At 45.9% G+C, this 24820-nt stretch overlaps 1 protein-coding gene across 8 annotated transcripts in view; it reads left to right on the top strand.

Moving 5' to 3' along the window:
- Dennd1a (DENN domain containing 1A) overlaps positions 1-24820 on the top strand; it is a 474661-nt gene that overhangs the window by 421443 nt on the left and 28398 nt on the right. For all 8 annotated transcript variants that reach the window (XM_029474571.1, XM_021183620.1, XM_029474570.1 and 5 more), the window contains one exon: positions 6800-6931. In XM_029474571.1, the coding sequence (XP_029330431.1) occupies positions 6800-6931 (132 nt within the window). The remainder of the gene's footprint in view (positions 1-6799; positions 6932-24820) is intronic.

The following is a 24820-nucleotide window of genomic DNA, read 5'->3' as shown; positions in this document are numbered from 1 at the left end:
AGCTGTGAGTGAAGAGACTGGTTCACAGGTGAGGTAATTCGCCCAAGGCCACATTGTGTGAGCCTAGCAAAGACAGGATTAGATGTCAGATCTGTTGACCTCTGCTGTCAGAATACTTCCACTCTGTACCGCCTACTGCTTCCCCCAAACGTGTATTTTCTTTTGCAAAAGTATCTGGGGCCATTTCCCCACACCCCTAATTGTACCACTATCTAGGCAATTTGTGTTGGTTCTGTTTTAACTGAAAGCAGTTTCAACTTTATAAAGTCGGGGAAATCCTCATTAACTTGAAATGGGTCGAAGGAATTGATTCCTTTCTTTTAATTGGAAAATAATTTGCTCTTACTAAGCATTTAAATTCCAGCTTTGGCTGACAATGAATTCTTAACAACTGAGGTTCTCATCCTGTGCTACAAACCTTGTAACACAATCCACACAGACGCATGGCAGTCTGTTCACGCTGGCAGACAATGGCAGGTGGGACTCCACATAGATATTATCTGAGTCACTGATCATACCTTTCATCCCCTGTCCCAGTCACGTGGAGATGAATTACATGTGTCCAGGCGGGGGCTCCCCACCTCCCAGCGTCTAAATTGTAGGCTATGATTATATGATATAATGCCTGAAATAAGCAAAGGTGGGGTCCCTCCTCAGGCGCCAGACAAAAGGCCTCATGGGTCTCCTTGCTCCTGCTGACCATGAAGCCAGAGACTGCCATCAGAGTTCCTTCCCCCCTCACAGTCTCTCTACAGCAGCTAGCAGAGCTCAGCTTTTTTTTTCTGTGTTTACCTAAAGGCTCATTTACACAGTCTAGAGCATGTTCCCTACACACACTCCAGCTTTCCTTCCTTCATAGACTCTAAAGCGTTTTCCCCTCCCCCCATCCTCAGCCCCACACCAGTCTTTTCAAGAATAGCTTCAGGAGATAATGTTCTACAGAGTCAGTGCCTCTCAGGTGACACAAACGGTGAAGGCATTTTATAGAAATGTGGCTTGTCACCACTGGACTGTTGACAGATCTATTAGTGCACCCTTTTCAATTTTCACTTTTCCCCCCTTGGCTCTTACAGATTTCCACAGACTTGATATTTCACAGTTGTTCTTGGAAGAGCTGTTTTGTAATTGAAACCCCAGCATTGTTCAGTACATACAGGCCCCTGGTCTCTGGTGCTCTCCAGCTCTTTTTCTTGAGCTAATTTAGGATTTAGCTTCTTCTGACCTATCTCACTGTAGTGGAAAATATTTCCTTGGCTTTTTTCTCCCCCTTCCATCCACCCGCTTCATGCAATATGGAACCTGTCTCTATGGCTCCCCATAAACCTAACACAGGCATCAGAAGTTTGGTTTCTGCTATAAAATTGAGGCAGTTGCCAGCAAAGACCCAATTTTCCAATGTGCTGGGTTGCCACCTGGCCTCCTCTAACTCTGCATAGCAATGGTGACCTCGCACACATAATCAAGAACCCAATCTTGCCCTCTTTGCTCTTGCCTTGGGTTTGAATTGCAAATAGAGAAAGTGGGGCCGACCTATGAAGAGGTCACCACCATGTGTAGAGAGTCCATCTCTAATATGACTGAGCAGGGCCCCTTTTCCATTCCTTGTTCATCTGTGCAATAGATTTTTCAAAGCCTCTGAAATAGCTTTCAGGGTATCTGTGACCATTGGCAAGTGATTGTTCGTAGATCCTATAGTGCGGCTTTATTCCATGCCTGCTCTGCTTCATCCCTAGAACAAAAAAGAAAGGTGGAGAACATATTTCTCTGGATAAATGGAACAAAGGGGCCAAGTTCTGCTGTAGCCTAGCCTCCTTTGAAGTTCAGTTTGCTCAGAGTTAGGAAGAAGGAGCAATGACAGGGATTCCAGCCGTAGCTTCCTAACGGGGACAGTGGCACTTCCCTAGGCGTATGTCCTCACCAGGCTTGACCTGCAGAAGAATATTGCCAAATTGCGTTCTGTTTCCCTGGTTCAGGCTGTCTAGAGAATGCACTTTTGGGCTAGAGAGCTCAGCCATTAAAAGCTAGACATACAACCAAAAATATAAGAATGCACTTTTAATCCAGTAGCCGCACATTCTTCCTCTTTACCTGTAGGGGCACTAAAACTTCCTACCCTATGGTGGCCTCTTGAGTTGTAGTTCTGTCTTCCTCCTTCCTCCTGTGTGACCCTTCAAAAAGGAGTGACCCAAACCTCCCTGAAGCCCCTTGTTTTGCCTTTTAAAAATGACATTTAGAAAGACAAGTTGTCCATGCCCCCATCTCCCACCCCCGTTTGCCAACAAATTGTATGTTTATTGTATGTGTATTTGAGCGCCCTTCAGAAATCCCTGATTTTTTTTTCCCCTAGTTTCAAAATGCTTAACCAAATGGGCCCATTTCATAGCCATTTGGAGAGTTTGTAAATCACTGTTCTTTAAACGACAAGTTGAGCTTGATTAGTGTCTGTGATTGAAAGGAGCAAACTCACAGTTGGCTTGACTTTCCAGCCAAACGCTCGCAACCGTAATGAAGGGCGTGAGCAAGCATGTGGGGACAGGGAGAGCAGGTAGACTCTTACAGAACAGACATTTTCACACCGTATCACACAGCTGTCAGCTCCCTGTCTTTAGACACATTAAAATATGCTGCAGCCTCAATCACCAAGACTCCAATTTTGGCTACTGATTTAGTATCAATATTCATATTTTAATTTACATTCACTGTTATGGGAAGTAGACTGGAATAAGACAGGTACAACACAAATCTCAAAGTGGAAGGTAGATTCTCTCACAGGAAATGAGAAGGCACTGGCTTTGACCATACACACCCACTCCACTTCCAGTGCCCTCTCATGGGGAGGGGATGTGGCATTTAAGCTTTGGAGGTCAATCAGAAGATTCAGTTTGGTTGTGTAGGATATTAACTGTGTGGGTGGCCCTGGGGGAGTTACCAGCCATCTCTGTTTTCCTCAACCATAAACTAGGAAGCATCTTAGAAGAGGTGAGGTGTTTTAACAGTAGTACTTAGTAGCAGCTCCATGAATGGGAATATATATTCGCTCCATTTCTTTGGCCTCATACCTAGAACAAGACAGTCTGCCCAAACACCATGGGACCCACCTCCTATAGGTTGTTCCCACAGCCACAGGAGGAATTTTTCCAGACCATTTCTTTGGTTAAAGCTGACTTCAGCCTGCTCAGCAGAAAGTGGGGTACTCTATTCGTTCTTGAAATGCTAGGCCCTGCTCCCAACTACAGTTGTGAATGTCTCCCGTGGCTTTGCTTCTTGGCTGCAGGAAGCCTGTCCCCAGCTCCTCTTAAGGTCATTTGAGTTGGCCTCTTAAGTTGTGTAGCTCTGTTTTCTTCCTGTGTGAACCTTTAGGAAGGAGTAGCCCACCCCTTCCCTGCAGCCCCTTGTTTTGCTTTTTAAAAATAGCATTTGGAAGGTCAAGTTTATTTTTCCTATTTGCCAACAATTCACATGTTTATTGGGAAATTCAGCAAATCAGAGAAGAAAAATAATGTCCCTTTTCTTCTGCATTTTCATATAGCATGCCCTGAACTTGTCCTTCTAAAAATATTTTTCCATCTATCCTTGTTTTAAATGGCTCATAAGTTTATTAGATTGGCATATTTAGACACATACTACACATAGCCACACATATATACACACATACTATACATGCACACACATGCACACACATACACACACACCTTAATCAATTCTGTTGGACACCTGAGTTACTTCTAGGTTTCTTCATTTGAAAACATTCCTAGAAATGGAATTAGTGAGCCACAGAACATTTGCATCTTATGGCATTTTTCTATAAACTTCTAGCTCGACTTTCTCCAAGGAGGGTGTCAGGGTACCTACATCCCAGTTCCTTCACTGATGGATCAGTTAGTTCTTGGGCCACAGTTTCTTTAATCAAGGAATAGAGTTTTTCCTTTAGTTCCTACTCATGAAGTATGTCTTCTTGTAGATAGAAAAGTTCACTGTTCTCTTTGCTCCTCCCCCTCTGCTACCTGTGGCATCCTTAAAAGAAGCAGTTGTCCTTCCCCAGATGAAGGAAATAGTGAAGAAGCCAAGTACTTTGTGGGAGAGCCATGAGAAAGTACAGAAATTTTGGGGTGTCTGGATATTCTAACTAAACAAAATATGGCTTTTAGACACCCAGGCACATTTATCTTACAAATGTTTGGCTCAGCTTTATAGAGATTTATGGAAAAGCTGTGCTAGACTCAAGAATACCCAGATTCCAAGGAACTCACAGCTTCACAATAGATGGCCAAGGTTTGGTGGCCTGTGACCAGTTTAGCAAGAACGGGTGTCAAGGAGGGAGAGGAATTCATTTCTGATGGCCAAGCATAGCATGTACCCACCCCCTCAGGCCAGGATACCTTCACTTAGGCTTTAGTTAGGAGTTGATATGATTTAGATGTCACCAGTCCTAATTTTAGGTTCCTCCACTTTGTAGCTCCATGGTCTTGAATAGGTTACCCTATCTGAATCCTATTGCCTCATCTGTAAAGGAAGTATAATCCTGTTTATTTCATGCTCATCCTGAACACTAAGTATGAGAATGGAAATCTAGAATCTAGAAAAGTAGCCACCAGGACTAGGTGCCCCCCACACACACCCACCTAGGAAAGCGTTATGTCCTTTCTGTTTGCACAATATTGGACTCTGTCAAAGCCTCCTCATAGCTCATCTCATTTAAACCATCCTCAATGGAACTTTGCCATAGGAATCTTCCCTGTTGTAAAAACAAAGAAACTGTTGCAGATGATAGATGAGTCTGAAAGATCAGGCAGCTAATTGATAGAACAGATAAGGCCAGAATACTGCACTTTTTACTTAAAGCTTAAGATAAGGCACTTTTCCCTAAAACTATCGTGTTTTTTTAAAATAATTATTTAGTAGTTTCCTAGTTAATATATTTTCCTACCATGCACACATGGTAGAGGGATATTTTCCAGGACCAAAAATGAATGTATTAAGGTTTGGCCTCATTCACCCTGTGTTAATCCTCTAGACGCACCCACACACACCCGGCGTGCCCCTCTTGGCCTTTAGTTGCTCTCTGACACAGAAAGAGCCCCTCCTCTACTTTGTTCCATTTGACCCAGGCACCTTAGGGCAGTCCCTTTCCAAACAATCCATTTCTAATTGGCTGTCAGCAGCCCCTTTCATCACTGAGCCTTAGCTTAGCTGAGATTGGCCAACCCAATGTGGGCCACATGCCTAAGCCCAGTTTGTAAGGCCAAGAGGTCATCACCTTCCTATATCATTGACCAAGCAGAGACTCTTCTAGGCTGGCTTGTATGGCAGCTGACTCCTTAGGAAAGGAAGCCAGGAAGTAGGCAGTTGGGTATATAGCACTGTACATTCACACACACAGGCACACGTTTGCATACACACACATTATAGATACACACATTTTATTCCAGTAGTTTATTGAGTAGCTAATGATGCTCTAGACACTTGTGTTACATTGCCTATCTCCTTTCACCCCTAGCTCCCATGTCCCCACTTACAGAGAAACTTACAGGGAAACTGAGGCTCAGAGATCTTACCTATGTCTCCTTCTTAGTACATAATAACTTCCTAAGTAGCCACTTTCCTTCTGTCTCATGATTCTCTCAGTTGAGAAAGAGTGGCCAATGATCAGAAGCCTCTTCTCTTGACTGAAATGTATAATTGTTTTTACAATGGGAAAAGTTAGACATTATGATATTTAATTCAGGGTGTGAATAATCTTTATTGTGAAAAAATGACTTCAGTGTTATTTATTTGTGCCTTTACTCTCTAGCTTGTCTCATGCAACTCGCTTGACCTCAGTAAAATGTATACTGCTTACTGCAAAAGGGGACACGGCCATGGCTCCACTAGCCCACACCAGTGCACAGCTGACACACACACACAACCAATACTCTGCAGGTCAGGGAGACCCTTAGCCCTTCCAGAAACACAAGGAAGAGAAGAGAGAGCCAGGAAAATGGTCTGTAGTGCCACCAAAAAGCAGAGAGAGAAAAAAGGCCACACTCACAAATAATCAAAGTAATGCAAATTAAAACAACAATGAGGTCTAATTTTTCACCTATTAAATTAGCAATACATTTTTAAAATGATAAGGCTAACAAGTACCGTGAAACTGATAACACACCCATTGCGGGTAGTTGGTGTAAATTGGGAAGCAATTTGGTAGAATGAATAAAAAGCTTTAGAAAGTGTTTATGTTTGACCTCATGCTTTCATTCCTAGGGATTTCCACAAAAGCAGTAATACAAAAGGAAAGAAAAATGTGACATGTATTGCTAGCATTTAGAAAGAAAGAAAAAAAAAAAACACCCAATAGTGATGGGATGAGTTATTAAATCATTAGATGTCTGCTCAATGAAAATATTATGCATCCATTAAAATTATTATTATAATGACTGTGTGGCACCATGGTGATGCTTATATTGGAGAAAAACAGGATATAAAATTATGCATGAGCTGTGATTACAAGTAATTTTTAAATGTCTGCATATAGACAAAGTGAATGTGTGAAAATGAAAATAGCCATAGAAGAATGCAGAATGAAATAGGTTTTTCACTGTAAATTATTATGTTTATAGTTTCATGTGGATGGTTTTGACTTCTTTGGTGCATCAGTGTCAGAAGGCCAAGTTAGCTTCTGTTTCTTCCGCCTCTCCCAGGGGGCCAGGCTTAGAACAGCCTGGGGCAGTTATTAGCAGACCTCTTGGCTTGTGGGGATGACTCAAGAGGGCAAAGGGCCAGGACCCCAGTGCAACCCTAGACCTTCCTTCTTCCATAGGACATCACGGAGAACGGCTGTGTTACCTCTGCAGAAGATCCACTACCAAAGACCATGCCATCCCCACAGGCAGAGACCCAGGACCCCAGACTTCGAGAAGACCGGAGACCAATCACAGTCCACTTTGGGCAGGTACGTGTTCTGTACATCCACGGGGCTGTTTGGTTTTTATGGTTTTGTTTGTATCAGAAGCTGGAGTGTGAGCAGGTCATGGGTTTGCACCCAGCTCTTCAGCAAAGCAACTCCATGCTCTTCACACCATCAAGTGTTTAAGATAAACATATTTTGAAGGTAAATTTTCCAAACTCTGGATGGGAACAACATGGCATTGGACATCACTAACTCCACTGTTAGATGGAGTCATTAAATGTACCCGCCCTCCCCCACTCCTAAGGCACTGCATTTAAGGTGTCTGTTAGCTAAGCATCTCATTAGAACACTTTGGCATCCCAGGCCCCTCTTTACACCTTCAAATAAAAAGCAACAAGCAAAGGCTTTTTTAAAAAAAAGTCAATTAGACGTTCTTTATTAATGTACTCCCTGAAAATCAATATTGGGGGTTGCATTTCTCTGAGTAAACACCCTTGCTATGGTTCTAGAGATCCATCTCTTTACCCAACTGCTTGCAAGGACCCAAGTGCTTAAAAAATTGTCTATTCATTTGATTTTATTTCTTTCCTCTTAATTAATACATTGTACTCTTTACAGAAATTGAAATTTTCATCCATTTCCTACCTGTGGTTATATTTTCTCAAGTAAAAGGATTATGTAGCCTTCCCTACCTCTCTTCAATCAACTAGTCAAATTTATCAAATATAAATGTGTATATAGTGTATGAGGTTTGGTGCTTTTGGTTTGATTTGGTATCTGAAACATGGCTCTGTTAGGTATGGTTGTAACAAGAATTTGCAAGGTTCCTTGTTGTAGTCGTTATTTGTTTTTCTGGTACTAGGGCTCTAATCAAGGGCCTAGTGCTTGTTCAGCAAGCTATGTTGTACTATTGAGCTTAAATCATCTGATTCCTTAGCCATTCCTTAAATGAAGTATGATAAAGCTAGTCTGTATGAGTTTTTCTTTTTTAGATTCTACTTTCTATGTTTATTTTTATTTTATTTTCCCCTATTTATTTATTCACTTTACATCCCAATCACAGCCCTCCTCTCCTCCCAGTCCACCCCTCACACAACTCCTCCCCCATCCCTTCCCACCTCCTTCATCTCTGAGAAGGGAGAGGTCTCTCCCCCTTCCCCCCCCCCACCGCGCCCCTGGGTACCTCAAGTCACTGCAGAACTAGATACATCCTGTCCCATTGAGGCCAAACAAGACAGCCCAGTTAGGGGAACAGAATCCCTCCAGTTATTGGAGGGCCAGCATGAAACCAAGCTACGTGTCTGCTACATATGTGCAGGGGGCCTGTCTGTATGACTTCTATTTACTGTTAATAGGATTGCTATTTTACCTCAAAAAGGATTTAGAATCCTTCATTTAAAACATTTCTTATTTTAAGAGACATTTATCAGGTGCCATTATGTATCAGGCATTGAACTATTTAAAAATAAAGTGAACCAGCCCCTTCAGATGGCTCAGCACAACCAAACCTGGCCATCTGAGTTCCGTCTCCAGCTACTGCATGATAAAATGAGAAAACCACCTCTCCCAATTTGTCCTCTGACTTCCACATTTGGGCCTGGGCACACACAGCCCCCACATACATAAGTATATGTTTACACATACAAAAAATAAATAAATAAAAACATAAGAGGAAAAGGAACTAGCAAAACAGCCGCTGTGGGTTCTTTTTGCAGAACATGAACTGACGCATGAAATCACTCTCTTCTAGTCAGTCTTTTCCGGTAAACGTCCAAACCTCATCAACTGGGGAAAGCTGCACCTCTTCTAATTTTATACTTAAAGGAATGTCATAGAACCTGGCACATCCTGTAAGGCAGAAGTGCTGACTAACTAGCCGTTCTCTTCAAAGCGCACCAGTGTCTGCAACCCAAGGACCTGCCTCCCTCCTCTGGGGCTTGGGCCCTTGTTGGAGCAATCCTCATCCTAGTTCCTGGCCATGTGTGCTGAAAGCACAGCCCTGGCTGTCACCAGCGTGGCATTCCAGAATCAGCTTCCTGCTTTCCTTTGTCCTCATTCCTGCACATGCGAACCTGCCCATGAAAGGAACCCTCACTGGAGTTGGGAGCCCATTACAGAGAAAGAGGAGGCGGGGGGGGGGGGGGAATTCATGGGGTTAAAAATTCCTTTTTCAAAACACACAAAAAAGGAGGCCCTATTTGAAATAGAGAGACCTTCTTTCCATTTCAGCAAGAAATAGAGAGATGCTTTAATGTCATTCCCAGCTAAATGCAGAATAAGAGTGTGTGTGCTCACACGGGTGGGGGATAAACAATTAAAAAGCCACCCCAAACTCTGTTGAAATAAGAGCTGTCTGTGCCTTCACAGGTCTGCAAACTGGAGAGGATGAAAGTGGCTTTCCCCCACCCCCCGTTTGTCACTTCCCTCACGTGGCTGCCAGCATTATGCAAGTGTACAGGAAGGCAGGAATTTTTTTTAATGCATGCATACGGATTAAGGTCAAGCCCCTAGTATCAGCCGTGCAGCAGGCTCTCCCTTCCAGCTGCAGCCACAGAGCCTACCCACAGCCGCGAGATGCCTTAATTGAGACGTGCTGTCAAAGTGACAAACACATTTGCATACAGTCTACACTCTATTTATTTTCTCTGGAAAGGTCTACAGTCTGCTGTTGGTTGAACATTCTTAATCAGTTTGCTGTAAGTGAACCGCCAGCTAGCTCACTTGAGCCAGGCCCCTTCTTATTAGGTGACAGATTAGCAGGGAGGAGGGGGATAGAGAAACCACCAGCACCCTTTTTTTTTTTCTTTAATTCTTTCCAGCCTTGCCCCTTGGTGGATTGTCCTTCAGTCCTTCCCTGGGACCTTCTCTGATGAGTCATTGATCGCAGGAGTACAGTCTTTTTGGCCAGTCTGAGTTTTAAGAGTTCTAACAGTTTAAAAATGTTTGTACATTCTTCTGTGTTTTCCTTACTTGGCATTGTTCTCTAAACCATTTGAACCTGGTATGCATCCAAACTGTAGCTTCATCTTACAGTGTCTCTAAAGTCACAGATTTAGCATATCAATCCAGTTTTTTTCTAATCCATAATAACATTTAATGTTCACTTACGATTCACCAGTGCTACACATAGAGCCCTAGTATGTAAATCCTCTCCTTGGGGCTGGAGGAACAGGCCTCACAATATCTCATATGAAGGCAGGGATATTTTATCCTTATTTTATGGATCCTTATTTTATGGATCAAGAGCTGAAAGACCTGAAGGGACCTGCTCAGATGAGTATGAACACTCCAAGCAGTCTGACTCAAACCCCAGTCATAACCCCCTGAACATTCCCACTCTGGTCTTACATTCCTTAAGTCCACTTACTTAGCTAGAGTTAGTTTAGTAATACAAGTCTATAATCTTAGGCCTTGGGAAGCTAAGGCAGGAACAACACAAGTTTGAAGCCAGTCTGGGATACACATAACATTGTGACTCAAAAGTAAGCAATAAGATGAAACAAAATAAAACAAACAAAAGTTCACTTCTCTGGCCTGTGAAAACCAGGACTGTTGTAATAGTGACATTAATCCTTCTACATTACAGCCCTGGTGCTGGTGCCTAGGCAGGACAGTCCCAGTGGACACATCCTACAGGGCGACAGCAAAAGGCCCTCTGCAAAGTCCTCAGTGCCAAGAGAAGCCACTGTCAGGGAGAAAAAATAGTTTCTTACCCAATGCTCTCCTCAAGGCTGGGACTGGGCCCCTATTTGCATACATACTGTTTCATCCACACACTGTAAGATAAGTAAGCACCCTGTCTCCGTCCTTGTAAGACATGATGGAGACAGGCTGACAAATGAAGAGGGGAAGAGAAGAGACGGGGACGGAGAAGGGGAGAGAGAGAGAGAGAGAGAGAGAGAGAGAGAGAGAGAGAGAGAGAGAGAGAATGTGTGTGGGTGTGGGTGTCAGAGTCAGAGGACAACTTGCAGATATTAGTTGTCGCCACCATGTGAACCTGTAGATCAAATAAGTTGTTAGGGTGGACAGCAAGCACCCCTACCCACTGAACTATCTTGCCAGCCCCTAAAATGCAAACCTTTTAAATAAAGACTAAAGCTAGGCAGAATGTTACACCCCTGTAATCCTAGCACTTGAGGGGGTATGGAGGTAGGAAGGCAGAGTTCAAGTCCAGCCTGGGCTACATAGGATGCTGACTCAAAAGAAATAACAAGTAAAAGGAGAATACTTCATAAGTCCTAAGGCCAAATGGTTGCTAAGTCATTGCTTCTGAATTGGAAGGACTGAGTTACTCCTCACAGGATCAGTAAACAATGGCACAGCTGCTCCAAAACACCTCCTAAGAGGGATCTATAGAAGGGAGGACAGGGCATGTCCACTCCCTTCCCAGACCCCCAGGTAGAGGTAAGAAGACGGAACATAGGCTAGAGATTCAGGTCCCAGGTTTCACTCCGCTGAGATGGGGAGTGGGATTTCCTTCCTGTCCCTGGCTTTAGACGGGGTGGAGAAGCAGGGTCCTCCCCAACAGAGTGGGAGTACCCATAGGAATAACATCATGCTGTGACCCTTCTCCGTTGGCAGAAGTCATTAGAGGTGGCACCTTCTATAGAAGCTGTTCTCTGCATCTAGTCAAATGGCCAAGCTACCAGGTACTTTGAATATCTGTGTTCACTGAAATGCATCATGACCATGAGCTAGCTGGTAAGGAAACCAGTTTGGCTGTGCTGGCATGGTTCACTCATGTCTACTCTTGAACCAGCACAACTCCTCTGCTTCTCTTGGCTGAGTGCAACCCTCCCTCCCTGCTAGAGAACTGGACAAATGCTGGAGTCCAGGGATGCTTGCTGCTAGCCCTGAGTGCAGGCTGCCAAGGCTCACTGAGAAAGAAGTGGGAGGACCAGTTCTCAGACCTTCCAGACTTGCTTTGTTTCCCACAATTCAATGATCTGCAAAATGAGTAATTGCTTGTTGTCCAATGTCCAGATTCCAAAACATATATCTTAAAATGTACCTCTCCATTTGAACAAGGGAATCTGAACTTTTTTAATGTAAAGTTTCAAAAGCTGTTTAGAGGCTAAAGTGTTGGCTTAATGGTTTAAAGCACTGGCTGCTCTTCCAAAGGACCTGGGTTTAATTCCTAGCGCCCACATAGAGGCTCATAACCATCTGTACCTCCAGTTCCAGAGGATCTAACATCCATTTCTGGCTTCCATGGGCACCAGACATACACATGGGGCGTAGACATGCATACAAGCAAAATACCCATTCATATGAATAATTTAAAAGTTGTTTTGTTTTGTGGAAGCAAGATCCTGGCTATCCTGGAGCTTGCTCACTGCATAGACCAGGCTGGCCCTGAACTTGCTGAGGTCTGCCTGGGATTAAGGCATAGACCATCATGTCTGATCCTTAATTTAAAATTTTTAAAACTGTTTAAACCAGAATCCTAATCAAGTACCATAGTAGCTCTGTGGTGAGACAGAGGCTGTGACAGAGGTTTGAGCACCATCCTGAGACCAGTTCTGAAAATACAATCATAAGCATGAGCCTGCCCTTTACTGCCAGTTTTATGCTGGGCTGAAAATGCTACTGAGCCAACAAATGCCCTCAAAACCCTTGGTTATGAGTGTGCTGAGAATTTCCTTCTGCCCATTGAGCTTGGAAGTGCCACTCCTCACTCATACCTTCAGAAGTGTCCTGTGTTCTCATGACACCTCAAACACAGACACCCCCAACTCGAACATGCAATCCCTGCCAGACTCCTTCCATATCCTCATCTCCCACCTCAGAACCTGACCCACACCAACCCTGAACACTGCTCAGTCCTCTGCTCTCCATTACCCCTCCCATAGCCCTGATAACAGGCCAAATGACCACTCACATGCACGATGCCTGCTGATCACTACTCCTACTGCAGTACCCCATGGCCTTGCAGACAGCCATCTCACTACCATGTTCTCTATTGATTCCATCTTCCCCCTTGACCTGACCCAGGAGGTCCTTTGCCTCTGATTTAAACTCAGAACATGTCCCTTTGTAAGCCTCCTGGCGACTGTAGGAAGCCAAGAGAAGAACTTCTAGGTCCTTCTCTGTACCCCACCCCAGGACTCTGCACACACCAGTATCTCACACAGTCAGTCTTGTGATCATTTCTTTAGTACCTGTCTTCCCCCATGATAACATAAACTTCTTTGAGGTCCGCAGTCTTCAACAGGACCTGCATTGAGTTAGCAGTCTGTAAACACACACTGGTTTTATTATTACCTTAGATGTTTAAATTGGACTATAACTAATTAACTCCCTATGTGTACCTGAAGTTATTTGGTTTCATTTCAGTTGCTATACTTATAATTCTGTTCATTTGGGAGGAAAATGAATAATCCATTAGTGCTCAAAAACTACTTGCAAATTCCCTTTCCATAAATAAGGATCCATTTACAAGGCAGCTTAGAGTGTTAAGAACTTGGATCCTGTCACATTGTACTGCTTGTGTCTTTATGAGGTCCTAAGGTCAATCATAAATGCCCTGTGGGAAAGGGAGGACAAGTCAGAGGACTGAGACACTCTTCTACACCCCACGGTCACATGGACCTACTCAAGAGGGAGAAGGACGAGATGTCAGAGGAAGAGGCCCCCATCCCTGAGTTACATAGAATATAAATTATCCGGCCTGCAATCCGAGGACTTCAGAGGCTGAAACAGAAAGATTGCCATAAGTTTGAAGCCAGCCTAGGCCACATAGGGAAGACTCTAATAAACTATATTTGGAGGCTAGAGAATTAGCTCAGTTGCTAAAGTGCTTGCCATGCAAACATGATGATCTGAATCTGATCCCCAGCGCCCTTGTAAAACGTTAGTGAGGCGTGTGTATGTCAGTATCCCCAGGGGACTTACCCGCCAGCCAGTCTAGCCAAAACTTCAAACTCTAGGCTGAGAGACTTTGTCTCAAAACACAAAGTGGGGAGTAGTTGTAGAAGACAGCAGCCATTGACATCTGGCCTCCACATATACACAGGCAGGTAAATGTGCACACCTACACACATGCATGCACACGCACTATACATGTGCTCACCAGTGAGTCAGTCAGTCATAATAATAGAGCTCAGATGACAGAAACTCAGAGGCTGAGATGGAAAGTCAGTAGATTTCTGTTGCAACATGCAGCATGGACTCCTTAAGAAGCACTCCTCTTGTCTGGGGAGCTAGCAGTACTAGAGAACTCAGCACTGTGGGCAGAGCTCCTGGTGTAGTATGGAAGCAGTCTTCAGAATCCCACCTCAGTAGCACCTGTCAAACCGCACCAGTTCACTCAGCCCAGGTAAAGGATGGATGCGGAAAGTCAAGGTGACAGTCCATCTCCGCTGCTACCCACTTCTCCTGGAACCTAAGGGCACCTATCTTACATACTTGGCATCTGGCCATTCTTCAGAGCATCTGAAAGAGAAGGGTAGCACTGAGTTTCTCACTAGCTGCCAGGTGCTGTGCTGAAACCTGGGCTCTGTTATGGCTTCAGCTGCCACAGTTGCCACTGCCATTGCAGTGGACCAAGCCATGTGATCCACCAGGCAATCTTGTTGGGGATGGATCTCAAGGCTTATCCTAACTCTTTCTGAGAACAGGACAAGTGTGGCAATAATAAGGACTTGTCCCAGAGTGTACAGCTCAGAAGCAGAAGTCAGAGTTTGTTTCAGGCCATGTTCTGACCTGAAGCTTGGATCTTCCCCAGCTCTGCTGAGAACACAGTGATTTCTCGATGGGTGCATACTGTTAATCTGGTGCAGAAGCTGAGCCAGTGACCTAGGATCTTGGGATATGGAGCCACAATAAGGCTTTGTTTCTAGTTACTTTCCAGACCTTAGGCCCTCCTAAACATTTCTGTGTCTCAGTTGGTGCCAAGTCAAGTATACTGGCATCCTGCACCTGGTGGAGATACCAGAAGCCAAATCCACCGTTAATCTCAAAAGCATGCTGGGTACACTCCTGGTGTCTGTGAAGGAGATGAATACAGGAGAAGTGTGTGGGCATGTGTAGGAGTTGACTGGTATTGGCTAGGTCAGGTACCAGTCTAGCTCTGAAGACCAAGGAAGGGCTTCTAGTAGAAATTTGTATTGATTAGGGTATGTGGACTCTCAAGAGATATTTCCAAATTCCAGTTTCCCAAAAAAACAAAATTGTTGGTCCATATCTGCTGTGATTATGGTCTAATTCTGATATCAAATCAAGTTAGCCAGGCCTTTCCCCCACTTTTTCAAGTGCCACACTTAACTCTCTCCTATGGTCACATGACTTAGCACTGCAGAACATATCCTGCCAGCTATAAGATGAACGTGAAAAGAGTAACTTCCACACAAGGTGTGACCGAGACTGACTGAGCTAGCTCTGTTCTGAACCTGTCTCCTAGCCAGTCACCATGGCTAAAGGGTCTCCTGCATGTGGTGGGCAAATCACATGCATATACACACCTCAGAGATGAAGGAGTCATTCCTGCAAAAGAGCTGGAAGGAGGTTCTCAAAGGGAGGAGGAGGACTAGATCATGCAGTGTGCAGAAGACCCTACAGGAAATTGTCCTTGTCTCTTGTCCTGTACCAGAGACAAGTTCTTACCCAGAGCTGAGGGGAACCCTATGATCGAGCTTGCAGAGTCAAAGGCAGACATCAAGTAGAACCAAATTTAGAAGAAAAAAAAGTACCAGGCCTTGGTGGTGCATGCCCCTTTATTCTCGCACTCAGGAGGCAGAGACAGGTGGATCTCTGAGTTCAAGGCCATCTTACAGAGCTAGTTCCAGGATAGCCAGGGCTACACAGAGAAACCCTGTCTCAAAAAAAAAAAAAAAAAAAAAGGTGGGGGAAGACAGGGGAAAGAGGACAGGCGTATAGGCCTGTCAGTGTGTGCCAGCCAGGGAGATTAGAACTGAGGGTCCCAGGTGAAAGAAGTGAGCATGCTTCTTGAGATTGAAAGTGGCAGGGTTGGCAGCAGTCCTAGCCAGGACTGTGCCACTCTGTAAAAGCAGGCATTGAAACTACTGGACCCCTTACGTCACAGAACTGCTAGTCCTGTAGCTCCCAATTCAAAGTCAGTGAACTAAGAGGCATCCCCAAGGCCTGCTGTTTGCATTTAAACTTCAACTCTTTTGGTCTCAGTCTTGTTCTCCTACCCAGCCCATAGGGACCTGTCACTTCCCCGGTGTCAACTTGAACATGTCACTAGAACCTGACTACAGTGTTCAGTAACTAGACCACAATCTTTAACCTAACACCAATGGGAGCAGCTTCTTCCTGCCGTGTCCTAGTTACACAGGGAAGGCTCCAAGCTGGAGAAACTACACTTGGCTGCTGTTTAGACCTTTCTAAAGTGAGCAGTAGACTTCCTAGTCCTAGACTACCCTGGGTAGTCAGCACTTACTTTGTCCAGGGTTCAATTGGAGAATGCTTACCTTTTAAATGGCTGTATTAGCCCAAGGTATGACCACAAGAAAGGGCCAACTAAAACTACCAAGGAATAGAATCTGAGTGTCCTGACCTATTGAAATTCTTGTTCTAAGCAGGAAGAAAGTCTGTGTGGGCTCTGTGCCTAGGAACTGTATCTTGTCTTCCCTTCCCATAGATGGTGCCTTTCCAAGGTGCTGGCCTCTAACATCATCTGGTGGAGAGTCCTAGGGTTGATGTGCCTGCAGTTTCTAGGACCACTTTTATTATGTCATCTCCAAATGTCACTTTCTTCTCATTTTTTTTCTTTTTGGTTTTTCAAGACAGGGTTTCTTTGTACAGCTCTGGCTGTTCTAGAACTCCCTCTGTAGACCAGGCTGGCCTCAAACTCAGAGATCCCAAGTACTAGGTAGGATTAAAGGTGTATGCCACCACTGTCTGGCTCTCAGGGTCCTTGGCTAGGCAGAAAGTTCTGCTCAGTGACCATTATTTATGCCAGGAGCTACCTATCACATATCTTGCTTCCAATCGTGATCTGGACGCTACTGATGGACCAGGGGAATTATTAACCTACCCATGCCTTTGAGAAGGAAGTCACATGACCAACCAAGAGATGTAGTATAGGAAGGGATCAGATGCACTGAGGAGGTTCTCATAATAGCATAGATCTGCTGTGCTGGAAGAGACCCCTCTCCAAGCCTCATGTTACTTAATCTTTCAACAGCCATACACAGTGGATGCAAGTGTTTTTCCTAGCAAGGTCAAGCAACCTGATCAAGGCAACAGTTCAAGCTAGGCATACCCATGTAATGCCAGAGCCTGGACTCTCCTCACCTTCCACCAAGCCATCTTCATCAACTCTGCCTAGTTCCCCAGGCATTTAGTTGACTCTCTAGGTCAAGGTCACTTTGCTGCATTTCTCCCTTTCCTGTCTAAGATTCATGCCTTCTGCCTGTACTTAGAACTTTACTTTGTCCCAATACCAGTTGCTTTAATACAGGTGTTTTCTGAATGCCTATCAGGTGCCTAGCAGTGTGCTCAGCAAAGACCTGGGTGTTCTCGTTTGCTCTTCCCCACCTGGCTGAGCTGGGGGGTAGCAGCAGTTTTCTATATCCAAGGCTACATGCCAGCCTTCTGCACGTCACTCCCATCTTAGGAACAGACAATCTGAGGCCTTGGTCTTTCTGCCAGCACAACACTAATCCTTTCAGGGCTTCATGAACTCACCCCTTCACTCATCTGACATGTTTGAGGTATGGCAGATGCAGAGGCCCCTGGGTCACAGAAAATGAGATGTTTTCTGCCTTCATGGCTCAGTAGCTGGGAGAAGCAGCCCAGAAATGCTACAAAGTGGAAATGTTAATGGACATAAGTATACTGGTCACAGTGAGCCTAAGGGCTGGGAGTAGAGGACAGAGCAGGTATCTCAGAAGAGGGATTCCAACTGGATCTAGAGAGACTCCCCATAACACTCACCATGGGTTGAATAGAGCCAGAGGCCAGCAGGTAAGATCTGGGCAGTAGCCAAGCCTTGGGGGAGCTTAAATTACACTCCATGAGTGACTTGGAGCCAGGAACAGGTTGTGCTCAAGGGACTGACAACTGGGTCCTGAATTAGTGGGACAGAATAGGTAAGTTAGAAAGACCACTAATGGCATCACTAATACTTCAGGAGCTTGGGGAACTCAAACAAGGGTGCTTATCCCATGAGTGGAGACCACAGACAGAGCAGAGCTCTCAGTCAGCTAAGTGCCCTCCACAGGAGCTATTGGACTTTGAGGCAGAGTGACACAAAGTAAGACACTGGCTGTGTCTCCTCAACATACTCGGCTGAGGTTTGCAACATAGCCTGGGAGAGAGAGACTGCACACATGGCCCAGGCCAGCTGAGAGCTCCAGTGCTTCCTTTAGTGAAATGGGTGCAGCCCTCCTGTCCTTACCGCCCTGTTTGTTCTCCCAGTCAGGTGCCTTTTTATTCAACTTCTCATGGTTTCCTCCTTCCATCCAGGCTGCTGTGATCTCCCCGCCAGCCCCCCCCCAAGATGGTCAGCTATTCACCATCCCAGGATGCTATGCTAAACCAACTTATAGACATGACTTTAAAAATGTAAGCCCATTCCATGCTGGGTAGAGAACATGGGTCGTTTCAAGCCAGCCACTGGCCATTTTTGCAAACCCATAGGAACCACACAGGGCAGCTTGTTAAGTCTTTTACACCAAGAATCCCATAAATAAATCTTGGTGCATACAGGCTGGAGTGTGGATATAGAGGCACTGTATAAATAATGCATATTTACAAAATAAATGCATCAATATATTAGTGTGCAGCCGTAACCAAATCGCCTAGTTTAATAGTTGTAGGGTCTGCAAGGAGCTGCCAGGTGACTGGCTTCCATCCATCAGCATGCATCAGCATTAGAAATGACCACCAGAAGGGAGGGAGAGTCCTCCTGCCTGGTGACCTTGAGGCCTCTGGTTTGAGGCAACTGGTGAGATCACAGGTGGGTACCCTGACACACAGCCTTTCTGCCAAGGTGTGACACCTACTGTGGCCGCGTGTTCCTGCAGATGTCTTGAGGTCTGCTGCCGAGCAGAAGGCTGATTAGCACCAAGTTGCAGGATGTAATGGGTTGCACCTCCAGGAAGATGGCTGGCTGGGCCAAAAGGATTTTCTAATTATGCAGATTCACTTTGGCTTGCTAGTGAGTAGACTTCCTAAGTGACTCTTCTGGGAACCCTATAACTTCAGCCCCCCACTATGAAAGTAGGGCTGGGTTTTCACAGAGTCTCTGTCCATCTCTTCCACCCCTCTCTGAGCTCTGAATCCCACTGGGCATCAGGCTCCAACATCTGGAGCTCAGGAGAAGTAGCTGACAGAATGGCTGGAGTGGGCACCCCTCCCCGTGGTTGTAATGGCACAATGCTGGATCTCAGTATTTTAAATGAAAAATATATGCAGTTAGCTGTGCGCTGACAGTGTCCTTGAGGATTTGACAGTGAGATTTTCCAGCAGTTGGTCTTCGTTAGGATCCTGGCAGTGTTTAATAAGGCAGTGGAACTGCTGGCACCTTGGGCTCCTGTTTGTTCTCCGAGGGCTCGGGGCTGCTGCGGTAAGCACACCGACCAGAGCTGATCATTACAAGGGCGTACGCCACCATGAATAAAAATGTCACACGTTTTCCCATCTCACAGCGGTACAAAATGTCAGTCCTGTCAAACACACATTGCAGGGAGCTGTGTGCAGTCCGTACAAATTGGAAAGCTGCATATTCCCCCAGCCTTCTGATATTCTTCATTTGAAGCTGAAGAAAAACAGTTGTTAACCTATTAGCTGGGATTTTAAACTCTGCTGAAGCTCTGGATGGTAGACTCTGACACAGATAGGAATGTATTCCAGGGTCCAGGAATTTTAAAACAAGTTCTCCATCCATTTGTTCCTAGACATGGGGAAAAAAAAAAAAAAAGATCCACTCCCCTGTCTAACAAACCCAACTGTCTTTCTTTAACAGACACACTGGGGAAATTTTGGGATATTTCATATCTAAGCTTCCTAATGCTTCCATACCTGCATTCCACTAAAAGAAATGAAAAGAAAGAAAGAGAAAGGTTCTTGCTCTGGGAAATAGCTCTAGAGCTCAGCCTGATAAGTTAAGATACCTCTAGGTTAAGGTTGTTCCTGGTTTGACAGTGATGGCTCACGCCTTTAATCCCAACACTCAGGAGGCAGAGGCAGCTGGATCTCTGAGTTTGAGGCCAGCCTGGTCTACAGATTTCCCTGACAGCCAGTAATACACACAGAGAAACTCTGTCTCAGAAGGGGAGAGCGGGGAGTTCCTGATTAGAAGCAAGCCAGGAATGTTACTAGTACTAAAGACTAATAACCCAAGTGATGAGAATAACCTGTTGATGCAGGTGCTTGGTTAAGGCCTCATTCATGCGTGGACATTTGTACTGTTGTTACCATAGGCAGGCCTATTCCAGAAACCAGAAGTTGCTATGTGAACCCCTAACCCCACCACCACCGAAGACTGCCTCTCTTAGGGAAGAGAAGCAAGATGTACCGCTCTTAGGGGTGGGAAGAATCGAGAGCACTCAGGGAGAGCAGCCCTGAGGGTAGCAAGATTCCATCAGGTGGGTGAGTGAGGGCTGATGTAGGACCAGTGTATGTTGAGGACATAGGCACATGCGAGATAGAGCAGCTGCTCTGAGGGATGGCAAAAGTGGGCCACTGTGATATGGGCTAAGAGGTGAGGCCATGAGGACAAAGCCTGGGTCCTGACAGCTTGCTGAGCATAGGGGTATTTTTTTTTTCCAAATTTTCAAACAAGTTTTATTCCCATACAATCCTGAGACTTTTCCTTTGCTTAAAGTATACACAGGGAACATGATTCTTTAATGTGAACAATAACTTATGTCCTGGCTCCACCACTTGGGTGGCTTCATGACTGAGTAATAGTGCCTCTAGCCTTAGCCTCTCTGTAGTGTTCCTGGCTGCTGTGAGCACAGGGATTTGATCAGTTCTCTTGGGCTGGGAAGTGAGAGATTATGGAGTTTTCTTATCTGTACCAATGCAAAATTAGGTGGAAGCTTTTGTTTTTATTTCCTACTGCTGTACTGTTTGGAGTGGACACTATTCCAGAGATGATAAATGAGTCTTGCTTTTGCTGAGCTGGCTCTGGCCCTTAATATACTGAACAAACTCTCACCAAGCAGGGCACAGACCTAGAGAAATGCAGGCAGCTTTTCAGACAGGCCTTCCCGTGGGGTTGAGCAGACTTCACGGTACATAGAGCTCCAGAATGTCAGGGAGCAACATCACGGGGGTTGGGAAAGTGGTGCCCTGGGCTCACAGAGTGTATGTCACCATCTGCCTTCCACTGCTCTGTGTGTGTTGTGTATCATGGAAAGTGTGTGCACTTGTGGGCATACCTGGGCTTGAATTGTGTCTGTGCCACCTGTTAGCTGTGAAGCTTGGTCTAGATGAGTCACTGAGCCTCATTGCCTCACCGTTTCTACCTTTTTAAGCAAGGTTGCCTTCTCTGTAGCATTCTCGAGACCAGTTATCTGCCTAGCTCCTAGCATGGACCTGGTGCGCAGCATGTGCCAAGAGCCAGCAGCCCCTCCTGGTATCGAGGAACATCTGGAGGTCTTTCCTCTCACCTCACCACCAGTGAGACTCCTGGACAATGTCACCCAGGCACCCTCGATGGCGTCCCAGATGGCCATCAAGTGGAGGGAGCAGAAAGGCACCTGCCTCCTGCTTCTGTTTGGGTGAAGAATAGTACAGTCAGCAGAGCCCCCTGCCCCTGCCCAGCCACCAGCCGCATCTGGTACCCGACCTCCAACAGCCAATGGGATGCCACCTATTCAGGCCCTGCACCTGCACCAACTAAAAACAAAGGGCTCCCCTCCCCCTGGCCCTCGCCTGGGCCTCCTCCCTCCCCTGCCACTGTCCCCCAAGCTGGCTGGGTCACCCAGCCACCATGCAGCCTTCTCTCCCAGCTGCCTGGCTGCTTTTGTTCAGCATGTGAACTTCCCCGTCAGTGGAGCTCCTTGCACGGGAAGTAATCAGGAATCTTGACAAGGCTTCAAACCACAAATGCCACTACAAATTAACCAGCACCACTACAAAATACTACTCCTGTCAACATTGGAAAGAGTGCAGGGCTATTCAGAGCAGCCTGAGAGGCTTTCAGCGCAGCACGCACGCGTGGAAGGCAGGGTATGGCAGAGAGCCCTCTTGAGACCACTTGCCCAGACCCTCTCTGCAAGTGCTGTACCTATCCTTCAGGACCACCTTCAGTCCCAGATGCCCTCTCAGCCCTCGCACAGGTGGCACCTCAAGACAGCAAGCAGTGGGTATATGAAAACCACCCTGTAGGCAACAAACAGGCAAAGGGTGAAGTGCATCCCAGGTGTCTGTCTTCCATTATGCTGTGAGGGAAGATGAGAGACTTCTGTTTCCCTGCCTATACAGTAGAACCCTGGCAGAGCCTTCATCCCAGGCTGTTAAGCACCCCTGGCATGTTCTGGGTACCCCTAGCCCTTCAAAGGAGCTCCTAACCCCCTACTTCTCCTCTGCAGAGAGCCCCTTCCTACCATGTTGTGTGAGTGAACTCTCAGCAAGCCGATGGCCACTTTATCCTCAGTCATGGGGTCAGGGTCCTTCCTGTTCAGCATTTTTGCAAGACTATCCACCACACAAAAGCTTGTTACCTCTGCAAATGCTTTGGGTCCAAGGATCCCCCACTTCTTTCTCATGTCCTGCTAAGCCACTCAGGTCCAGAACACATCACCCGGGCCTGGTATGCTCCAGCTGGCCTGGCTGAAACTCTGAAGCAGAGACACGCATTTGATCCTCCCCAGCAAGCAGGATCAGCTCAGTCATGGCTGTGTAAAGAGAACTGGAAATAATGACAGGAGTTGGGGGACAGAAGAGAGCCATGCCTCCGAGAGCTGGTTGGGCATTTCAAAAGAAACACTCCACAAAAATATCACTTCAATACACTCCCCTTTGGAGGCATATCAAAAGAAGCCCTCTTTTATTTCCATACCTTGCATAATAGCAGGTTTCCAGTCCCAAAGAGTAGCAGAGCCTTGCTCCTGGCCCAGAGACCCTTTGTAAAGCCATAGAAAGCTTTGTCTTCCCCTCCCAACAGGGTCTGCTTCACACACAGGTCAGAGTATTGATGTGAATACTAGCCAGGAAAATTAACCAGGTGAACTCTTCCCTCGTTAAATAGCAACAGAGTATAATTGTGAATTCTTTCACGCCTGCTCTGTTCCCAGCACATTCCCAGGACAAACTGAGAAACCCAGGCCCCATCCAGCGTCCCCTCAGCCTCTTCGATGGAGCCAAATGGGGTCTGTAGAGAAGGAATGATGCAGATCACGAATGGCACAGAAATGATTGAGGTCATCTTTAGGACCATCCTTGGAGACCAGTTCTCACAGGCAACTGCCCCGTTGGTCGTGCCCACCTTTTCTGTCAGAGGTTCCTCCCAGGGAAAGTTGTTTCTTCTCCCTCTCCCTTGCATACCCCAAGCTTGGTATACGCAGTCCTTGGGTTTCTCTTCTTTGACCTCAGTGACCACCCCACCTCCTAACTAACATTTCATGTCCTTTTGCATCCCTTTTTTTTCTCCACAGTGAAATGTGACTTTTACCTCATAAGGACATTAAAGGGTTAGTCCTAGTATGGTCATCCATTAAGGATGGAGGGATTTCATGTGCATTCCTAAACACCCCCTATCCTAATGTAGACATCATAGAACTCCCCCTCCACAAGCAGCAAATAATTGTCTTAAGATGGTAACCCTCTTCTGCAGGCCTGTCTCCTGCTTCTCTGGGTGTCCCTATGCAAGACCTCAACTCCCCTCAGCTATATAACCCAAAGCAGCAGCCCTCACTCCCTGTAGAGGACTCTCTGAGGTAGCAAATGTGCCAGATGGACAGGCAATGCCCATGACACATACAAGCTGCTCCCCAGACATCCGAGATGCCCCTCCTTTCTCATGTACACTAAGCTGCCTGCCCCCTGTCCAAGTCAGTGCCTAGCAGATGAACATTTTCCATCCCGTAGCCATGCACAGGGTGCCCACTCATCTGTGCCGCCCAGGTAATTAAGTTGATATTCTAACGCCACTTCCCCCCTGACCTTTTAGAAACAATGTGTTTTGCTGCATCAACAAATTAACTGCAAATCAGATGCTGTCCTTGTAAGTGTGGATTTTTTATCCAATGAGCATACTTACCTGGCCCACACAGCTTACAGAAAAGTATCCAGGGCCAGGCCAAGACTGACAAAGGCCACAGAGTCCTGCTCTTCTCTGGGACCTCTATGCCAATCACACTTTCAGACCTCCCTACTCTTGTGCTCACATCTTCCAGAGGTCCAGGACTAGAAGTTGGACAGACCTCCATGACTAAAGAGGAGCATTTGGCTTCCTATCCATTTTATGCCCCAAGAACACTAAAGTTTCTTGTGTTCTGACTGCATCCCTCCCACTAGATTGGAAGAAAAGTCACCCTTCTTAGCCCAACTCTCAAGGCTTTCTTGTATTTGACTCCCTCCAGTCCCTCCAAGTCTAAGCCTGCCACATCTGCATATTCAGCCTCAATCTCCTCTTCCTGGAGCACTGCAGCCTCCCCTGTACCATGCACCCAAAGTCTCTACCACTCACATCTTGTAAAAAGAATGGTTCCTCTGCACCTGTGCTAACCATGGCATCCCTGTGTTCCCCCTGCCTTGTGATTGACCCCTCTACTCTAGACCCGTCCTCCCATGGATCCTGCAACTAGTACAATCTGATGAATGATTGGAAACGGAGGGAAAGACAATGGTCACCTGTTGCCAATGTTTTCTCTTAAGGCACACATCCCTAACATGGATGGGATAAGGGGGTTCCAGATGACTTGGGAAACTCAGTTGGACCAGAATAGAACAGTTATTGGACTAAGAGTGTCTGCCTTGATTCTTGCTGCTATGTAATCTCATACCAGTAAT

Source organism: Mus caroli, chromosome 2, assembly GCF_900094665.2.
Source record: "Mus caroli chromosome 2, CAROLI_EIJ_v1.1, whole genome shotgun sequence".
Lineage (NCBI taxonomy): Eukaryota > Metazoa > Chordata > Mammalia > Rodentia > Muridae > Mus > Mus caroli.
This window is presented reverse-complemented; position numbering and strand designations above follow the sequence as displayed.